Source organism: Apium graveolens, chromosome 4 (assembly GCF_009905375.1).
Source record: "Apium graveolens cultivar Ventura chromosome 4, ASM990537v1, whole genome shotgun sequence".
NCBI classification, from domain to species: Eukaryota; Viridiplantae; Streptophyta; class Magnoliopsida; order Apiales; family Apiaceae; genus Apium; species Apium graveolens.
In genome coordinates, this window is record NC_133650.1 from 2562252 (window position 1) to 2578164 (window position 15913).

At 34.9% G+C, this 15913-nt stretch overlaps 2 protein-coding genes and 1 long non-coding RNA gene across 8 annotated transcripts; 2 read left to right on the forward strand and 1 right to left on the reverse strand.

Annotated features, from left to right (window-relative positions):
• The first annotated feature begins 96 nt into the window (after positions 1-96).
• On the forward strand, positions 97-7270 carry LOC141717452 (pentatricopeptide repeat-containing protein At5g39680). Of its 6 annotated transcripts, none has more exons than XM_074519525.1 (5): positions 97-3032; positions 3759-3877; positions 5708-5833; positions 5908-6003; positions 6878-7270. In XM_074519525.1, exon 1 carries the CDS (start codon positions 190-192, stop codon positions 2344-2346), a length of 2157 nt encoding a protein of 718 aa, XP_074375626.1. In that variant the 5' UTR covers positions 97-189; the 3' UTR covers positions 2347-3032; positions 3759-3877; positions 5708-5833; positions 5908-6003; positions 6878-7270. The 6 variants fall into 6 exon arrangements, with proteins under 6 accessions (XP_074375626.1, XP_074375628.1, XP_074375623.1 ...); XM_074519527.1 differs by having other exon boundaries at positions 3782-3877; XM_074519522.1 differs by having other exon boundaries at positions 97-3877.
• Positions 7271-9184: 1914 nt separating this feature from the next.
• LOC141717453 (putative leucine-rich repeat receptor-like serine/threonine-protein kinase At2g24130) lies at positions 9185-12537 on the forward strand. The gene is made up of 2 exons (XM_074519528.1): positions 9185-11714; positions 12061-12537. Exons 1-2 carry the CDS (start codon positions 9185-9187, stop codon positions 12471-12473), a joined length of 2943 nt encoding a protein of 980 aa, XP_074375629.1. The 3' UTR covers positions 12474-12537.
• On the reverse strand, positions 11596-14487 carry LOC141717454 (uncharacterized). Its single transcript, XR_012573653.1, has 3 exons — positions 14357-14487; positions 12892-13050; positions 11596-11736 (listed from the first exon to the last, which is right to left on the reverse strand). It is a non-coding gene; the product is annotated as an uncharacterized LOC141717454 (long non-coding RNA).
• Between the last annotated feature and the right edge of the window lie 1426 nt (positions 14488-15913).

The following is a 15913-nucleotide window of genomic DNA, read 5'->3' on the forward strand; positions in this document are numbered from 1 at the left end:
CTAGCAAAAAAGTGAACCAAGACCCCTAACATTTGCTTAGTCCTTAATTATGTTTAATCCTTTAAATCAAAATCTATTCATATTTGATCATATATACACAGAGCATGCAAGCCCTAATTTTCATTTGAAATCAACCTTCAACCTTATATATTTTATGTATACTTACATTATTCGTACCTAGTGAAGGGAATGCGCACAGCAACAACCCCATCACGCGTCCGTGCACTTCTCAACTTAAAAGCCACTTCAATCTCCAATCCTAACAACATTAAAAACAACATAGTATTATTACAACCTTTTTCATGTCAAGACATCATATACTACCTTAAAAATGCAGCTGATACTAAAAATCTCACCTTTGGCAAAACTATTCATGCCCATTTGATCATATCAAGCCAGCTCTCTCAAGAAGACACCAATGTGGTTCTTAGCAATTCTTTGATCAATTTTTACTCGAAATGTGGGCAGGCCGGGGTTGCACACAATCTGTTTGATGAAATGCCTGAAAGAAATGTGGTTTCTTGGAGTTCACTTATGATGGGGTTTTTGCAAATTGGGTGTGGTTTTAAAGTCTTAGAGTTGTTTAGGGACATGGGTTTGGTGGATGCTATTCGTCCGAATGAGTATATATTATCCACTGCTTTATCGGCTTGTTGTAAAGGGATGGTTTTTGAGGGCCAACAATGTCATTGTCTTGGTTTGAAAACTGGGCTTGTGTTTTATCAGTATGTGAAGAATGCACTTGTGAGAATGTATTCTATGTGTTCTGATCTTAGTGGGGCTATGGGAATCATGTATTCTGTGCCTGGTTCGGATATTGTTACGTATAATTCGATTATAAGTGGACTTTTGGATCATGGATGTGTGAATGAAGCGTTGGATGTTTTGAATAGGATAGTTGTGGAGTATAAGGCATGGGATGAAGTTACTTATCTAAATGTATTTGCGCTTTGTGCCCGTCTTAAGGATACATATATGGGTATGCAAATTCACGGTCATTTAGTAAAGAATAGTGAGGACTTTGGTTTTTATGTCACTAGTTCGCTAATGGATATGTATGGGAAATGTGGTAAGATATCATATGCCAGAAAAGTTTTCGATTCGTTGCATAGTAGAAATGTTGGCTCATGGACAACAATCATGGCAGCCTACTTACAGAATGATTGCTTTGAGGAGACACTGTCACTTTTCTTAGACATGGAACTGGAGGATGTTGTACCAAATGACTATACCTTTGCTGTTGTATTGAATGCTAGTGCCAGTTTATCGGCATTGGGATATGGGACTTCATTGCATGCTTATACTGAGAAGTCAGGATTTAAGGGTCACGTTATTGTCGGTAATGCTCTGATTAACATGTACTCTAAGGCTGGATTTGTTGGTCGTGCTAATAAAGTGTTTATGGAGATGATAAATCGAGATATCATTTCCTGGAACTCAATTATTTCAGGATACTGTCATCACGGGCTAGGTATAGAAGCTTTGTCTGTTTTTAATGACATGTTAGCTGCAGATGTAAAACCTAACAGTATAACTTTTATCGGCGTTCTCTCTGCCTGTGGACATCTTGGTCGAGTACAAGAAGGATTCTATTATTTGCAACAATTAATGATCCAAATGGGTATCAAACCTGGGTTGGAGCACTATACTTGTATTGTTGGGCTTTTGAGCAAGGCTGGACTACTCAATGAAGCTGAAAATTTCATGAGGATTACTCCGGTCAATTGGGATGTTGTTGCATGGCGTACTTTGCTAAATGCTTGTCATGTACATAGAAATTATGATCTAGGAAAACAAGTTGCAAAGATTGTGTTGCAAATGTACCCTGATGATGTCGGTACTTATACCCTGTTATCTAATATGCTTGCAAAGGCAAAGAGGTGGGATGGAGTTGCAGACATTCGCAAATTAATGAGGGAAAGGAATATAAAGAAAGAGCCTGGATTGAGCTGGACAGAGATAAGAAACAATACTTGTGTCTTCGTTTCAGATGACAAAAGCCACCCCGAGTTGAAACAAATTCATGAGAAGGTGAAAGATCTCTTAAATAAGATTACACTGTTGGGTTATGTGCCAGACATTGCCACTGTATTTCATGATGTTGAGGCAGAACAGAAGGAAGAATATCTCAGTTATCACAGTGAGAAGCTAGCTATAGCTTATGCTATCCTGAAAACGCCTCCTGATGCACCTATCCGTGTCATTAAGAACTTGAGAATGTGCAATGACTGTCATTCCGCTATAAAGCTTATCTCAAAGGTCACAAACAGACTAATAATTGTAAGAGATGTCAATCGTTTCCATTCTTTTCTAGATGGAAGTTGTTCCTGCCAAGATTACTGGTGACGATTTATTTGTAAAAGTGCTGGTACAGAACTTCATGCCTTCTGTTCCACTGTGATATGTGAATGAAGTGTATATGGAAATATGAATGTGGATCAAGTGGCTAGCTCGAGAGATAAAAAAGTTCTACAAATAGTACCTGCCATGATTTTGTTTATAAAATTCGAAAAAAAATTTGGTTGTGAATCAGAGAAAAAAATCATTCTAAAGGCAGGGAACGCCTATTTATCTTTGACAGCAGAGATTCTTTTGGAAGGATTGGTGGTGGGTGTATGAGATGTTAATTACATTTATGGGTAAGAATTTTTTTAAGGGGTGTTTGGTGGGGAAGCTTCTCTATCGTTTGATGGCGTAGATGCTCTTGAATCATTCATTTTTGAAGAGTTTGTTTATGTTGATGACACTGAGGAATTCGAGGAGGTTTCAGACGTAATAAAGAGAGCTTGTCATTGTTATTTTCTGAGGCTGAAGATGAGCTCAATTGTTCCTTGTTCCAGGTGACTTCGTGTCTGAAGAAGAAACTGTTTCTTATTGGTCTGAAAAATGGGCAAATGGTGGAAACTTATGTTGAATATCCAGGAGAGTCTGCTGATATAAATTAAATCATGCAATCAGTAGGCCAGTTCTGACAAATACGACTGCAGTCCCCGTGGCAATCACAGTTCCTACCGGTATCTTGCAATATTTAGGTAAGACATTGAATCAAATTAGGCAAATGTGAATATTTATTCTAACCTATAATGATAATTCACATAATCATAGTATACATATCGCAACCTAACATGTCAACTGAAAGATATGAATGTTGAAAACATATATGTTGTTGAAACTTTATATCAAATGTATGCCTTGAAATGATTATTATGCTCTAATTATGTAAAATCATTGCATGCATGTGTAATTTTTTATTTTCTTTCCTTTCTTTGGTTTTCTGCTATACGAATTGTTCTGCACATTTGACTAACATTATTTCCGGATTTCGTCCACCAAATTTTTACAGTAATATTTTGCAACTTTTACATTATAATTATGTCTATATGTACGATATGTGTATGGGTATTAAGACAATAAATTTAATGTTGTTTACTGTTCGCTTAAGTTGTAATTATGTAATGCTGTCTTTAAATTAAGACTTAGTTCTTGCACAGTTTACAATTTTTTAAGAACTTCGCTCCCCTGAACGTATAAAAATGTATCAGCAGTTGGACATAAATGTACTGTTCTCATAAGATAATCCTTCACTCTCCTTTATTAACTTATCTTAAACAACTATAAAACAATTCAATGCACCCAGTATGTTTGTATGAGAAGAAAAGAGTGTTAAAATTTTGGCATGGTTTTATTTGCTCATCTTAAATGAATTTAAGTGCTGGGAATGAACGTGCATTTTCTTTTAACAAATCAAGTGTCATCAGTGTGTTACTTGTTGCAAGCCAAGGTCATTAGGTGATATACAGGTGTGCCACCACTCTGCATCTTCTACCTAACCAATTCGGAGGAAAAAGTTCACTGATTGGTGCCGGAAAAACTACTTGTAAGTATTTCCTGATTTTAGGTAGTTCTTATTGATTTAACAATTATTTTACATTGAACTCATACAGTGAATGAAATGTAATAATCGCCCAATTCAATTATTGTAATTATTCAAAGATTACACATCCCAAAGACTTTATAGTATTCATGTGGTTTGAAGTTGATGTGCAAAGGACTGGGGAGCCATTTTCCTTGCAACTGCTGGATTGATTTGGTAAATGAGAGAAAATCACATCTTGCTTAAAGTATCTTGAGTCCTTTCCCCTCCTTGACTTGTACTGGAATCTGTCTCTCCCTATCCCTAGGACAGTCTTACTGTATTTTGTCTAAAGGTGAAATTGTGAATCAGCTGGGAAAATTAGTTACATGTACACCTATGTCTGTACTGAATGACTTTTTAAGCCTAGGTATCCCTTATCTACAGTGGCGGATCTAAATGTATGCACGGTGTGTCGAGTGACAGACCATTATTTTCTTTTCTTTTTTTACACATAGAAATCAGCCTCAATCTAATTAACAGACCAACCTGCTTCTCCACCATCTAACCCTTTCCAATTCCAATTCAAAATTTTAAATTACATAATCTGCTCCAGTGAAGATATTAAAGATGATTCAACAAGGTGTTTATGAACATTCCATTGATAACTATTTTTGAATTTATTTTTATTTTCTGTCAAATTTGGGTTACATTGTTCAGAAGTGTGTTAAGCAATGCCAAACAGTGTAGTATCATGTAGAATGAAAAAGATCAAATATGGTGAATGTTAAAAAAAATTACTCAAAGAGGATCGCCGTAAAAAATTATGAAGCAAGTGAATAACTCGATTATATACTCTTGAATCAAGGACAATCTTCTTTCATCATCACATTAGAATGTGACACACCATTCCCGAAATCCTGCATCCGCCACTGCGTATCTATAGAATGATTACTTTGCATCCTTTGGATTAATGTCTCTATAAGTTTTTAGTCATCGGAAGGAAGAGGTCAAGACGAGTTCCTTGATGTTAAGTATATATGCAACTGCTTAGTACTCTTACGATTATCACTTTGCGATGTATCTGACATCCATCCTGGTCCACTGAAGAAGAGCTAATGGAAAACAGAGAAATGAAGGATGGAAATTGATTATGAAGAGATCGACCTGGTAACAACTAACAATGTTTTACCAATGTTAGACTTAGTAACTTACTAGTCTTATCTTTAATGTTTTACCAATGTTAGACTTGGTAACTTACTAGTCTTATCTTTACTTGAGGCATCACACATGCACTTCATGTATTCAGCTTAAGCCACTCTTTATTTTGACTTACTGATGTTTTAGTTAAAATTTCAAAGTATTATGGTACCTAAATTCTTCACGCATGCGATTGAGCAACTAGCCAATTGCCACCTGTAGGTAGTGCTGGATGGCAATGACCCAAAATTATCACAGTACTTGGATTATTCTATTAACGACAGTTTCTGCGTCATAGAAATAAACTGACTACTTCTGGGTAGTATGAAGAAAATGTATGTGTTATACCATTTCAGCCATTTTAGTAGTTAGGTTGTGTCGATTTGGATTTAATGAAATCAGATATATTTGAAGTTATTTTGATTTAATATATGGTCATGTGTGGACAAGTATTCGTTAATTCCTCCATTCCATTGTCCAAGTTTGAACTTAATTCCGTCCAATTGCAAATTGGATGGTCGCTCCTTCCCAGTCGGACGGTCACTCCTTCCCTTCCAAGTGGATACAATCGATTTCTGTACCGCATATAGACCAGGGAGTTTCTGATTACAATATTGCACAAATACGTTGATTTTTCTGTGCTTTCTTTTACAGACTCTATGTGCTGAATGCCTCGGAAGACCTTGTAATGGGTCCTGTGGTCCTGTCTTAAGAAGAACCTAAGAAAAATCTGCTTTAAAGATCTGCCTTTGGATTGTCTAAAGAAGGCCTTTTAATATGGTAGTCTCTTCTCTGCATTTTTCTTTATTTATCTTGACTGCAACTGGCTGTGACAAAGTGTACCGCTTTTGAAGCTGCAAATTATGGACATTATTTTAAAGAAGTCGGCAAGAATTTTTTTATCTAGTAGTAGCTGTTTTGCCTGGAAAATTCAATTTGGCATTTGGCAGGTAAGAAATCTATCAAGTGTTTCAGTAACTGCTTGTTAAATATTTACTTCCCCTGTTTTCAAATATTTGTCGCTTGACTTCTTGGCACACATGTTTATGAGTTTTGATCTAATTTATTTATTTTTTTTTAAAGTTCTTTTTGTGAATAAGAGTATTAAATTTATATTTTTATTTAGATAAATAAAAATTTTAAAAATAAAATTTTAAATATGTGGTCAAAACTCTTTAAAGCGTGTGCCAAAAAATCAAACGTCAATTATTAAAAACAGAGGGAGTAAAACATAAGAAATTCATATAGAAAAATGATAATTGTCAAACCTTACCACTCCCTCTGTTTTCAAATATGACTAGTTAATATTTCTGCACAAGAGTTAAGGAGCTTATAATTATATTTAGACTATACTTGATGCTATAGCCGAAAGAAAAAGTTGTTCTTGTAAAAAATATTTATAATTAGGAGAAGGTCTTATTTTGTAATTTATACTATATTTATGTTTCAAAAAATGAGAATGACAAGTAAGAATTATCTACTACAGAAGTCTGAAAAGAATCTTATCGAAATGCAGATAGAGGATTTACACGTACTTGCCTGACACACGAATTAACTAATTTTTGTAACAGTAGTTTGTTTTCTTGCCTATGCCTGAACTACTAGTCCAGCACTTGTGAATGGAAATGGAGTCGTCTTTGTATAATCACAAGGTTGTTTATATCTAGCAAGCTTTTTTACCTTTTAACTTAAGATGTCGGATAAATTTGCTTGATGTTAATATGCTTTTACCCATCCCGTTCTAGTTGCTGACTGTTATGCGATGCTTACATGTTGACATGCTCTAGTGGCTTTGTGCCAAATTTTGTCAAAATAAATCTGTAGATATGATCTTTGAGAGGGGAGGCCCAATATTAATCGACTATGCGAGCCTTCTGGATTGCAGTCTCTTTGAGATTTGAGAGAATGTGAAACTGGATTTTGTTCTTCGGCTGATGTTTGCTGACTCAGTAGGCCCTGCTTCTGAGTGTGGCTGTAACTTGCTACTTTTTGTTGTTGCTATGGCCTATGGGGCTGCAGGTGTGTTCTAATGATGCTTCTGGTATGTATTATATATAAACGCACATATAAGCGCACCAGAAAGCCTTTTTGTTCAATTTGCATCTTCTCAGGTTGATGAAATGTTCGTTTAGTTACTCCATCACATGTATTTAGTCTCTTAAGTTTTAAAATTGACACTAAAAAGGTTGTGTTTTTAGAGAATACGAGTGGTACAAGTTTCGGGTCGTGTTCGTGTCCGTAAAAGGTCAATTTAGTTAAAGTTAAATTCCTTAAAAATGCCCGACAAAAAAAAAATATCGTAAAAAGTCAATTTGGTTACGGTTAAAACTCTTAAAACTCTTAACATTTAAGTATAAACAAATAAACTCCTAAGGGTCAAAATAATTGATAGTAATATTTGTCAAAAAAATAAAATAAAAATAATTGATAGTAATTGTTTTGAATTTTCGGTTACTTATTCATTTGTCGAAGTAATGATAGCAAAATTCGACGAATTATATCATAAAATTTTAAGGTCATTGCTGAAAAATAGTGATTATATCGTGAAATTCTAATGTCATTTGGAGAATGAAAGATTAAAAATAATTATATCATTGAATTTAAATTTCCTTACCGACCCTAAAAGAATAAATAATTTTTTTTGTGGAAACTTACAATAGCCGGCAAAGATTGAAATAAAAATGTGGAAATTTACAATAGTCGATAAAAATTAAAAAAAACTAATGTGAAAAGTTACAATGTCACTAGAATAACTTTAGAAAATAACCAAGACACGTTTTTATTTAGAATTTTTAAAAAAGAATAGCCAACTTTAAAATGCTTTTCTATTTCTAGAGTATTTTATAGCAGTACTTTAGATTTGTAATTATGCCGATCAGAGTTAATAATCAAATGGCGTGCACAGGCGCACCTTACAAATTATAAAGTATTCCCTCGGTAACAAAATACAAGTCTTTTCTAAAATACAGGTGTTTTTGACTTTTACGTGTATTTTAAGGTGAATAAAAAAAATAATTTTATATATTGTTTTTCAATTTATTTTTCTAAATGAAAGTATATATATTAAATTTTAATTTAAAAATAAAATAAAATAAATATGCAGCGCAATGACTTTTATATACCTTAAAATACGCGTAAAAAAAGAACTTGTATTTTGGGACTGAGAAAGTAATACAACGTTCTGGTTAGTGTTTAGTATTTCCTAAGTGTTGAATTGTTAATTACCCAACAAATGAATTAACCATATTGCTTAATCTTATGATTATAGAAGTCTCCCAGATTAAAAAAATAAAAGTAGTTCACCACTACACTTGAAGAAGTGGCATTGCGCATACCTGAGTTATTTTACCGGAAATACAAAAAAAAATTAATTTTTTAAAAGCAAATCTTAAAAGTGAAAAAGAAGGGGACCTTTTAAGGTTAATGCACAATGTCCAAACTCTCAACCAATTTACTCGTCTTAAATAACATCCGATAGTAATTCAAAATTAATCCAACAATAATTTGATCCGAATTTAGTATGAAATCTATTCGGTTTTAGTATGAGTCTGACTCGAATAAAAAACACGATCCATTTTGATTTACTTAAAATCAAAATTAGAATAATACCGAATCAGTCCGATCCGACCCGAAATGCATCATATAGCTCTACCTGGAGGTTGATACAATCCGATTATCCGATTTTCATTTCTATTTAGTAGGATACATGATTTTTTCATTTCACGATGTCTTTTAGTATTAAAATGCTCTCCAAGTTCATAAATCAGGAAAAATATATAATACTAACACCACCTAAGACTACTAACAGTGATCTTACAAAAAGAGAGCACTATTTAAGATTCACATTCTGCAACATTTTCTTTCACAAAATCATTCATATGCATTGACTATTTAAATTGTCCACCTACATGCTCTATCCTAAATTGCATGCCACAAAAACAAAACAATTAGCAATGGTGCTTAATGGACACTACAGCTGATGTTGAAAACCACACATCACTTCTTCATCTTCATTACACATCAACAAACTGTATTTCCATTTAGTCCTTTCATAGCTCAAGACCTATTCTTGAAACCTTCCTCAGATAGTATGCGAGAATTATTATTTTAAAAATTAACTTTTCGAGCACTATGAACATGAGGAAAGCTATCATTAGACCATTCAAATCCGGCACCATAAATTCCAAGAGAAGCATGTACCTTTTACTGCTCCAATATCTGATTTTAGCAACATCAGGGAAGGTTTCTGGAGATCACTATCACCATTCGTTGGAAAGTGATAGAGCGGCGCTTATGGAATTCAAGAGGACTATTTCAGTTGATCCACATTCCACACTTGCAAACTGGAATGAGATGGTGGATGTCTGCAACTTTACAGGAGTCAGGTGCAACAGAAAGCATCATCGCGTTTACAGACTCATACTAGTCGATAAAGAACTTGTTGGGCTATTATCTCCGTTCCTTCTTAATCTCACCAGGCTCCAAGTTCTCCAGCTGGATGGGAACAACTTGCATGGCTCACTGCCAGATTCCTTCTCATCTTTTACCAAACTTATCTTACTTACTCTTGCAGAAAACAACTTAACCGGTGCTATTCCACCTTCCCTGTTCTCCAACTGCACTTCATTGAAAAATGTAGACCTCTCCCAGAACCTCCTTACAGGAACCATCCCAGCAGATATTGGTAAGTGCCCACATCTATGGAATCTCAATTTGTATAATAATCAGTTTACAGGAGAGATACCCTCTTCTTTATCCAACTTATCAGCCATGTATAATCTGGATTTAGAGTACAACCATCTGTCAGGTGAATTGCCTGGCCAAGTAATGGCACAGCTACCTAGACTGACCTTTCTTCACTTGTCATATAACAAAATGATCAGTCACGACAGAAACACTAATCTAGACCCATTCTTCACTGCACTTGCAAACTGCACAAGTTTGAAGGAGCTTGAACTTGCTGGTATGGGCCTGGGAGGCAATTTACCTAGTTCTATTGGACGGCTCAGTAGCAAGGTAAAAGTTGTGTTGCTGCAAGAAAATAAGATATTCGGATCAATTCCTCCAGAAGTGGGAAGCCTTTGGAATCTTTCGCTGCTCAATTTGACATCCAATCTTCTGAATGGAACTATCTCCCCAGAAATAAGCCGGATGAAGAACTTGGAGCAGCTCTTTCTATCATACAACTACTTTGCTGGCAAGATTCCAACAGCATTAGGACAACTGCGTCAGCTTGGCCTTCTTGATCTGTCAATCAACAAATTTTCTGGTCCGATTCCAGAGAATTTAGGAAATTTAGTTAAATTAAGGTATCTGTTCCTTAACAACAACCACCTTTCAGGAGAGATACCTCCAAGCTTAGGGCAATGCAAAGATCTGGACAAGCTAGATTTGTCCTACAACAAGTTGACAGGAATAATTCCTCCGCAAATATTAGCTATTTACGAGATTAGGATATATCTAAATCTATCACATAATCACCTACAGGGTCCTTTGCCGATTGAGCTCAGTAAGCTTGAAAATGTACAAGAGATCGATCTTTCATCGAATAACCTGAGTGGGCGCATATTCTCTCAAATATCGAGTTGCATTGCCGTGAGGATGATGAATTTCTCAAAGAATTACCTTGTTGGTCAACTTCCAGAATCCTTGGGTAATCTTAAAAACCTTGAAGCCTTTGACGTTTCAAACAACAGCATATCTGGAGTGATTCCGACAAGCTTGAGTAAAATCCAAAGTCTCACATTTCTCAATCTTTCATATAACCACTTTACTGGGAAGCTTCCCTCAGGTGGCTTCTTTGACTCTGCTGCAAGCCTGTCTTTCCTGGGTAACGAACATATCTGCGGACCAGTGCCAGGAATTCATAATTGCCATCTGGAAGGCCATTATTTTCATTCACGCGTGTTCTTAATTATATTCTGTGTTGTCGTATCTGTCTCAGCTTTCTTCTCGACCATATGCTGTGTGCTTGGATACAGGCATGTGCAAAAAAAAAATTCCACAACCACAAATGAGACAGAAACGATGTCAGAACCAGAGCTGATGCCTAATTTCCCAAGGATGCCTTACAAACAACTCTCAGAAGCCACCGGAGGATTCAACGAGCAGAAATTGATTGGATCAGGCAGCTATGGACGTGTCTATAAAGGAGTTCTTCAAGATGGTACAGCAGTAGCAGTCAAAGTGCTACAATTACAAACTGGCAATTCAACAAAAAGTTTTGCACGAGAATGTCAGGTTCTTAGGAGGATTCGGCATAGGAACCTCATCCGGATAATAACAGCTTGTAGTTTACCTGACTTCAAGGCTCTTGTTCTTCCATACATGACAAATGGGAGCTTAGAGAGTCATCTGTACCGATATCCAGGATCAGCCCTTCGTTCTGATTCCTCCGACTTGAACCTTGTTCAGATGGTCAATATTTGCAGTGATATTGCTGAAGGTATGGCATATCTTCATCATCATTCTCCTGTTAGGGTAATCCACTGTGATCTTAAGCCCAGCAATGTTCTTCTTAACGACGATATGACAGCTCTGGTCTCTGATTTTGGCATAGCAAGGTTGGTTATGACAGTAGGAGGGAATGCTCCAGTTATTGAGAATATGGGTGACTCCACTGCAAATATGTTATCGGGAACTATAGGATACATTGCACCAGGTACAGAAACTCGCCTTTATTACTGCATCTCATCATTTAGAACACAAAATAATAAAGAGGGATTTATATCTCAGGATAAAATTTGATAATGAGCATAGTTTAAGTTGTCGCGTAAGCAAAAGTTGTTACAGTTTGCAAGAAATTATATGAGAAAGATCCTATGTACAAATTTGGACATTATACTCTAGTTAAACAGCCAACAATTAATCCACAATTACATGATTTACTTAAAAATGCAGAGTGACCAGATTATAAATGCACAAACAACAAACAAAAACTGTGAGCAGATTTATCAACTTTCAATGCAAGCTTAAGTTAGTTTTTCGGGTTTCTTTCCCCAATGCAGAGTATGGATTTGGATCAGGCACATCCACCAAGGGAGATGTTTACAGCTTTGGAGTTTTGGTTCTAGAGATGGTGACTAGAAAGAGACCAACAGATGAAATGTTCATTGGTGGTCTAAGCCTGCAGAAATGGGTAAAAAGTCACTATCATGGAAGAATGGAGAAAATAATAAACTCCAATATGGTGAGAGCTATTCGAAATCAGTCCCCTGAAGTGAAAAGAATGTGGGAAGTTGCGATAGGAGAATTAATTGAGCTAGGCATTCTTTGTACACAGTATTCCCCCGCTACAAGGCCTACGATGCTAGATGCTGCTGATGACTTGGATCGGCTGAAGAGATACCTTGGTGGGGAAACAACTGCGACATTTGCCTCCTCTCTTGGAATATCATCGTCTACTGTAGGCGATGACTAGGTGGCACCAATACATACTCATGTACAAAGATTAATTTTTTTTATCAAATATCAATCTACATTAAGTTGACTTGCAGAATCCAAAAACTCAAATAGCGCGGGGACTAATAAATCTGACAAATTACAACAACCATATTCCCACTACTTAATTAGATCCTGGGGTCTGAAATCAAAGTGCCTCCTATTGCATCTCAAAACACTAATAGTAAACCACCTATTGCATCTGTAGATCCAGATAAGGTCTAGGTGATCGATCACCACAGAAACTATGAAATTAACTCATTATCGTCTAACGTTTAACATGATATTAACAAATATTGATAGATTTAGATGAATACAACTAAGACTAACATAGAGAGGATGAATATTACTATAGTACTCTAAGATATTTCTTAAACTTGCAAAATGATTAAACTTACGAAAAGCATCTAAGATAAGGTGTGAACAGCACCAACTTCCAGTGCTTTCCCCCATTTGAGAAGAAATGGTAATGCTTTCGTCCAGATAAGGACCACAATCTCATCTTTAGCTTGTAATAAGCACAGCAATAAGTGGGTGATGTTGCACCATGATAATGACTACAATCTCCAAACATAATGCCAAGTTAAAATACCAAGAGAACTAATCAAAATTGTAAATAAAAAGCAACCAAATTTTAAGATGATAACTAAAGCACTGCAGTGATAATTAATTAAACACAAAATCGTGATTATCAACTCCTCATATGATCTTTGTCCCCGGATATCTCTTTATAATCACTATGATTTGTATTTACTTCACAAAACTAACAAACTTTATCCTCCTACCTAAACTTTGGTCGCGCTAAGTTATTGGCAAACAAAGTAAACATTAGCCCAGATAATTGCATCAGATTTGAAGGTTTAGAAATTGTGAAGTCAAAAAGAACAATTTGTCTGCTTCACAGACCATAATGGGCATACTTGCATACAATTGCTTTCAGTGCATGGTGATCCTCCTAAAACGAGCATCTATGTTGGTAAATGTCAACCAAAAGGTATAGCATGTAGTTCCACATCAAATCATTGCCAAGATTTATAAGTGAATTACAGTGTATCATCACAATGCAAACATCTATTTGCACGAGGAAAGAAAAAGGACTGAATCAGTAACTTGCCTAATCACTAATTCTAACGGAGTTACAAATTACAACAGATAAGTATACAACAAGATCACTATCCTAAATAGCCGTTAGGAGTGTCAAGACACAGTAGTATTGCTGGAATCGTTTTTCACCTTAACCGGACACTTGTCACTCGGACAGAGTATTGACACATGACACTAATTTCGGCCAAAATCAAAATACACTTGACTTTAATTTAGGCCATAAACCAATACACTACATTCCCAGAGTATTGACAATTGGCACATAACACATTAATTTCGGCTAAAAACAAATACACTTGACACTCGGACAGAGTACTAACACAAAACAAATTAATTTCGGTCAAAAATATACGAAACATTTGCAAGAGTGATGCTTGGACATGTATCCATGATGACACGTGACTACCGTTGCATTATATTCCTCTGTCCCATTGAATTCTATCCATGCAGCCTTTTCAATACTCGTTTAAAAGTATAATTCCAAAATAATTTTTTTAAATTTTTTTTTTAATAAAATTTTTATGTTTAAACTTTTATTGAAAAAATATTATGAAACTATATTTTATAGAAGTCTCAAAATAGGTGCTAGTGCACGTATAACATCCTCTGGGAGGGAGGCAGTAACTTGCAACTTCATATCAACAAATATACAAGCGTGCAAAACAAATACACTAACAGCAATTGATAGAGCAAAGTATAAAAAATAACTGATAACTGATCTTAGCAACAATATGCAGACATTTAACTGATAATCATTACCAATCTTGAGCTTTAGTGTCACTCCATTTCACAAACTGCTAGCGGTAGCCGGTGCGATTTTCCGGGCGACCCGACCATGATGGGCCAGAAATACAAGTTGGTTTGGGCCTTGGGCCTTGTGTACATTTTACCGCTTGTTTTTTTTTTGCTGATTACATGATTTTACAAGTTATGATTATAAAATGAGAGATGTGTTATTTAATTAAAAAAAATAGATTAATTTTGTTACTCATGTCCAGTGAAATATGTTATTTTATCATTTTTAGTATGTTCGTCTCGATCACCCCTGAAACATTTTTTTTCCATAGCGGCATTATCAAAATTTGTGACATGAATTTAAAATATGATTCGATTAATTTTTATTATTTTCTAACACTAAAATGTTTTAATAAATATGTTGAATATAAAGAGGGCGGATTCATGTAGATACCAGCGGGGACACGTGCCCTCATGAAATTAAAAATTAACGATTTTTATTAAAATTTTAAGATATAAATATGTATATTTAATTAAGTGTCCCCACCAAAAAATTTAAATTTCCCTATAATGTAATAAATATTTCATAATTTGAGTTATTTAGTTTTATTTATAATTTTATGATCATAAATTCGAGAATAAATGGTTGAAATACTAATATTCGTCACGTATTCAAAAAATTAAAAAATCTAATAAAAATGATTAAAAAAAATGAACTTGGAACATTAACACATAACATAGTCACTTGAATACATATACTTTAGAGAAATCGGGCCCGTTTCCGGCTGTGAAATATAACATGTAATTAACTTAATTTCTCTTTCTAACACATTAATGTGGTGTTAAGGTAGAGGAGAGCTCATGCTATAACAGCATCTCCAACGGTAATTAGAATAACTGGTAGCTAAAATATGATAAATAAGGAATTATGTAATATTTTACCTAAGGGAAAGGGGAAACACTCCAATGATATTATGTATAATAATGATAGCAAAATTATACCTAAACGATTTAGTAGTTCGACAAATATAGTCAACCAAATGTGATTATCTATATTTTTTGCTAAGGGCAACTATGATTGGAATGCTTGAAATTTTACATAATTTCTAAATATTATCACTTAAGTGCCACATAAATTTCACCTAGATAATTTAGCTAAGGGTTTTGCACCATTGGAGATGCTCTAAAAAAATCTCACTTTCATTGACAAAATATAGTGTCATGATGCAATAAAAAGTTGCTTGTCATTGAATTTTTTTATGAGAGTTCTCTACTCAAGACACTCCTAATATCTCCAAAATTCAAATACGAAAGTGCTCACAGAGATACCACAATCACTCAAGTAAGAATAATCCAATATCATTACACTATCAAATGTTAAAGTTTTACAATAGGCATTTGCTCCTAGAATCTTGTTCTCCATTGCTTATTTAATGTTTCGTTCAGTATATTTCCACCGTAAATGTATTCGATAAACATAAATGAGAAAAAAATCGAAAAAATTCAAAAGTGTAAATGGAGGGAGAATGCAAAAGGACATCATAGTAAATTAGTAATTGTGAATCTTTCTCTTTCGGTTGT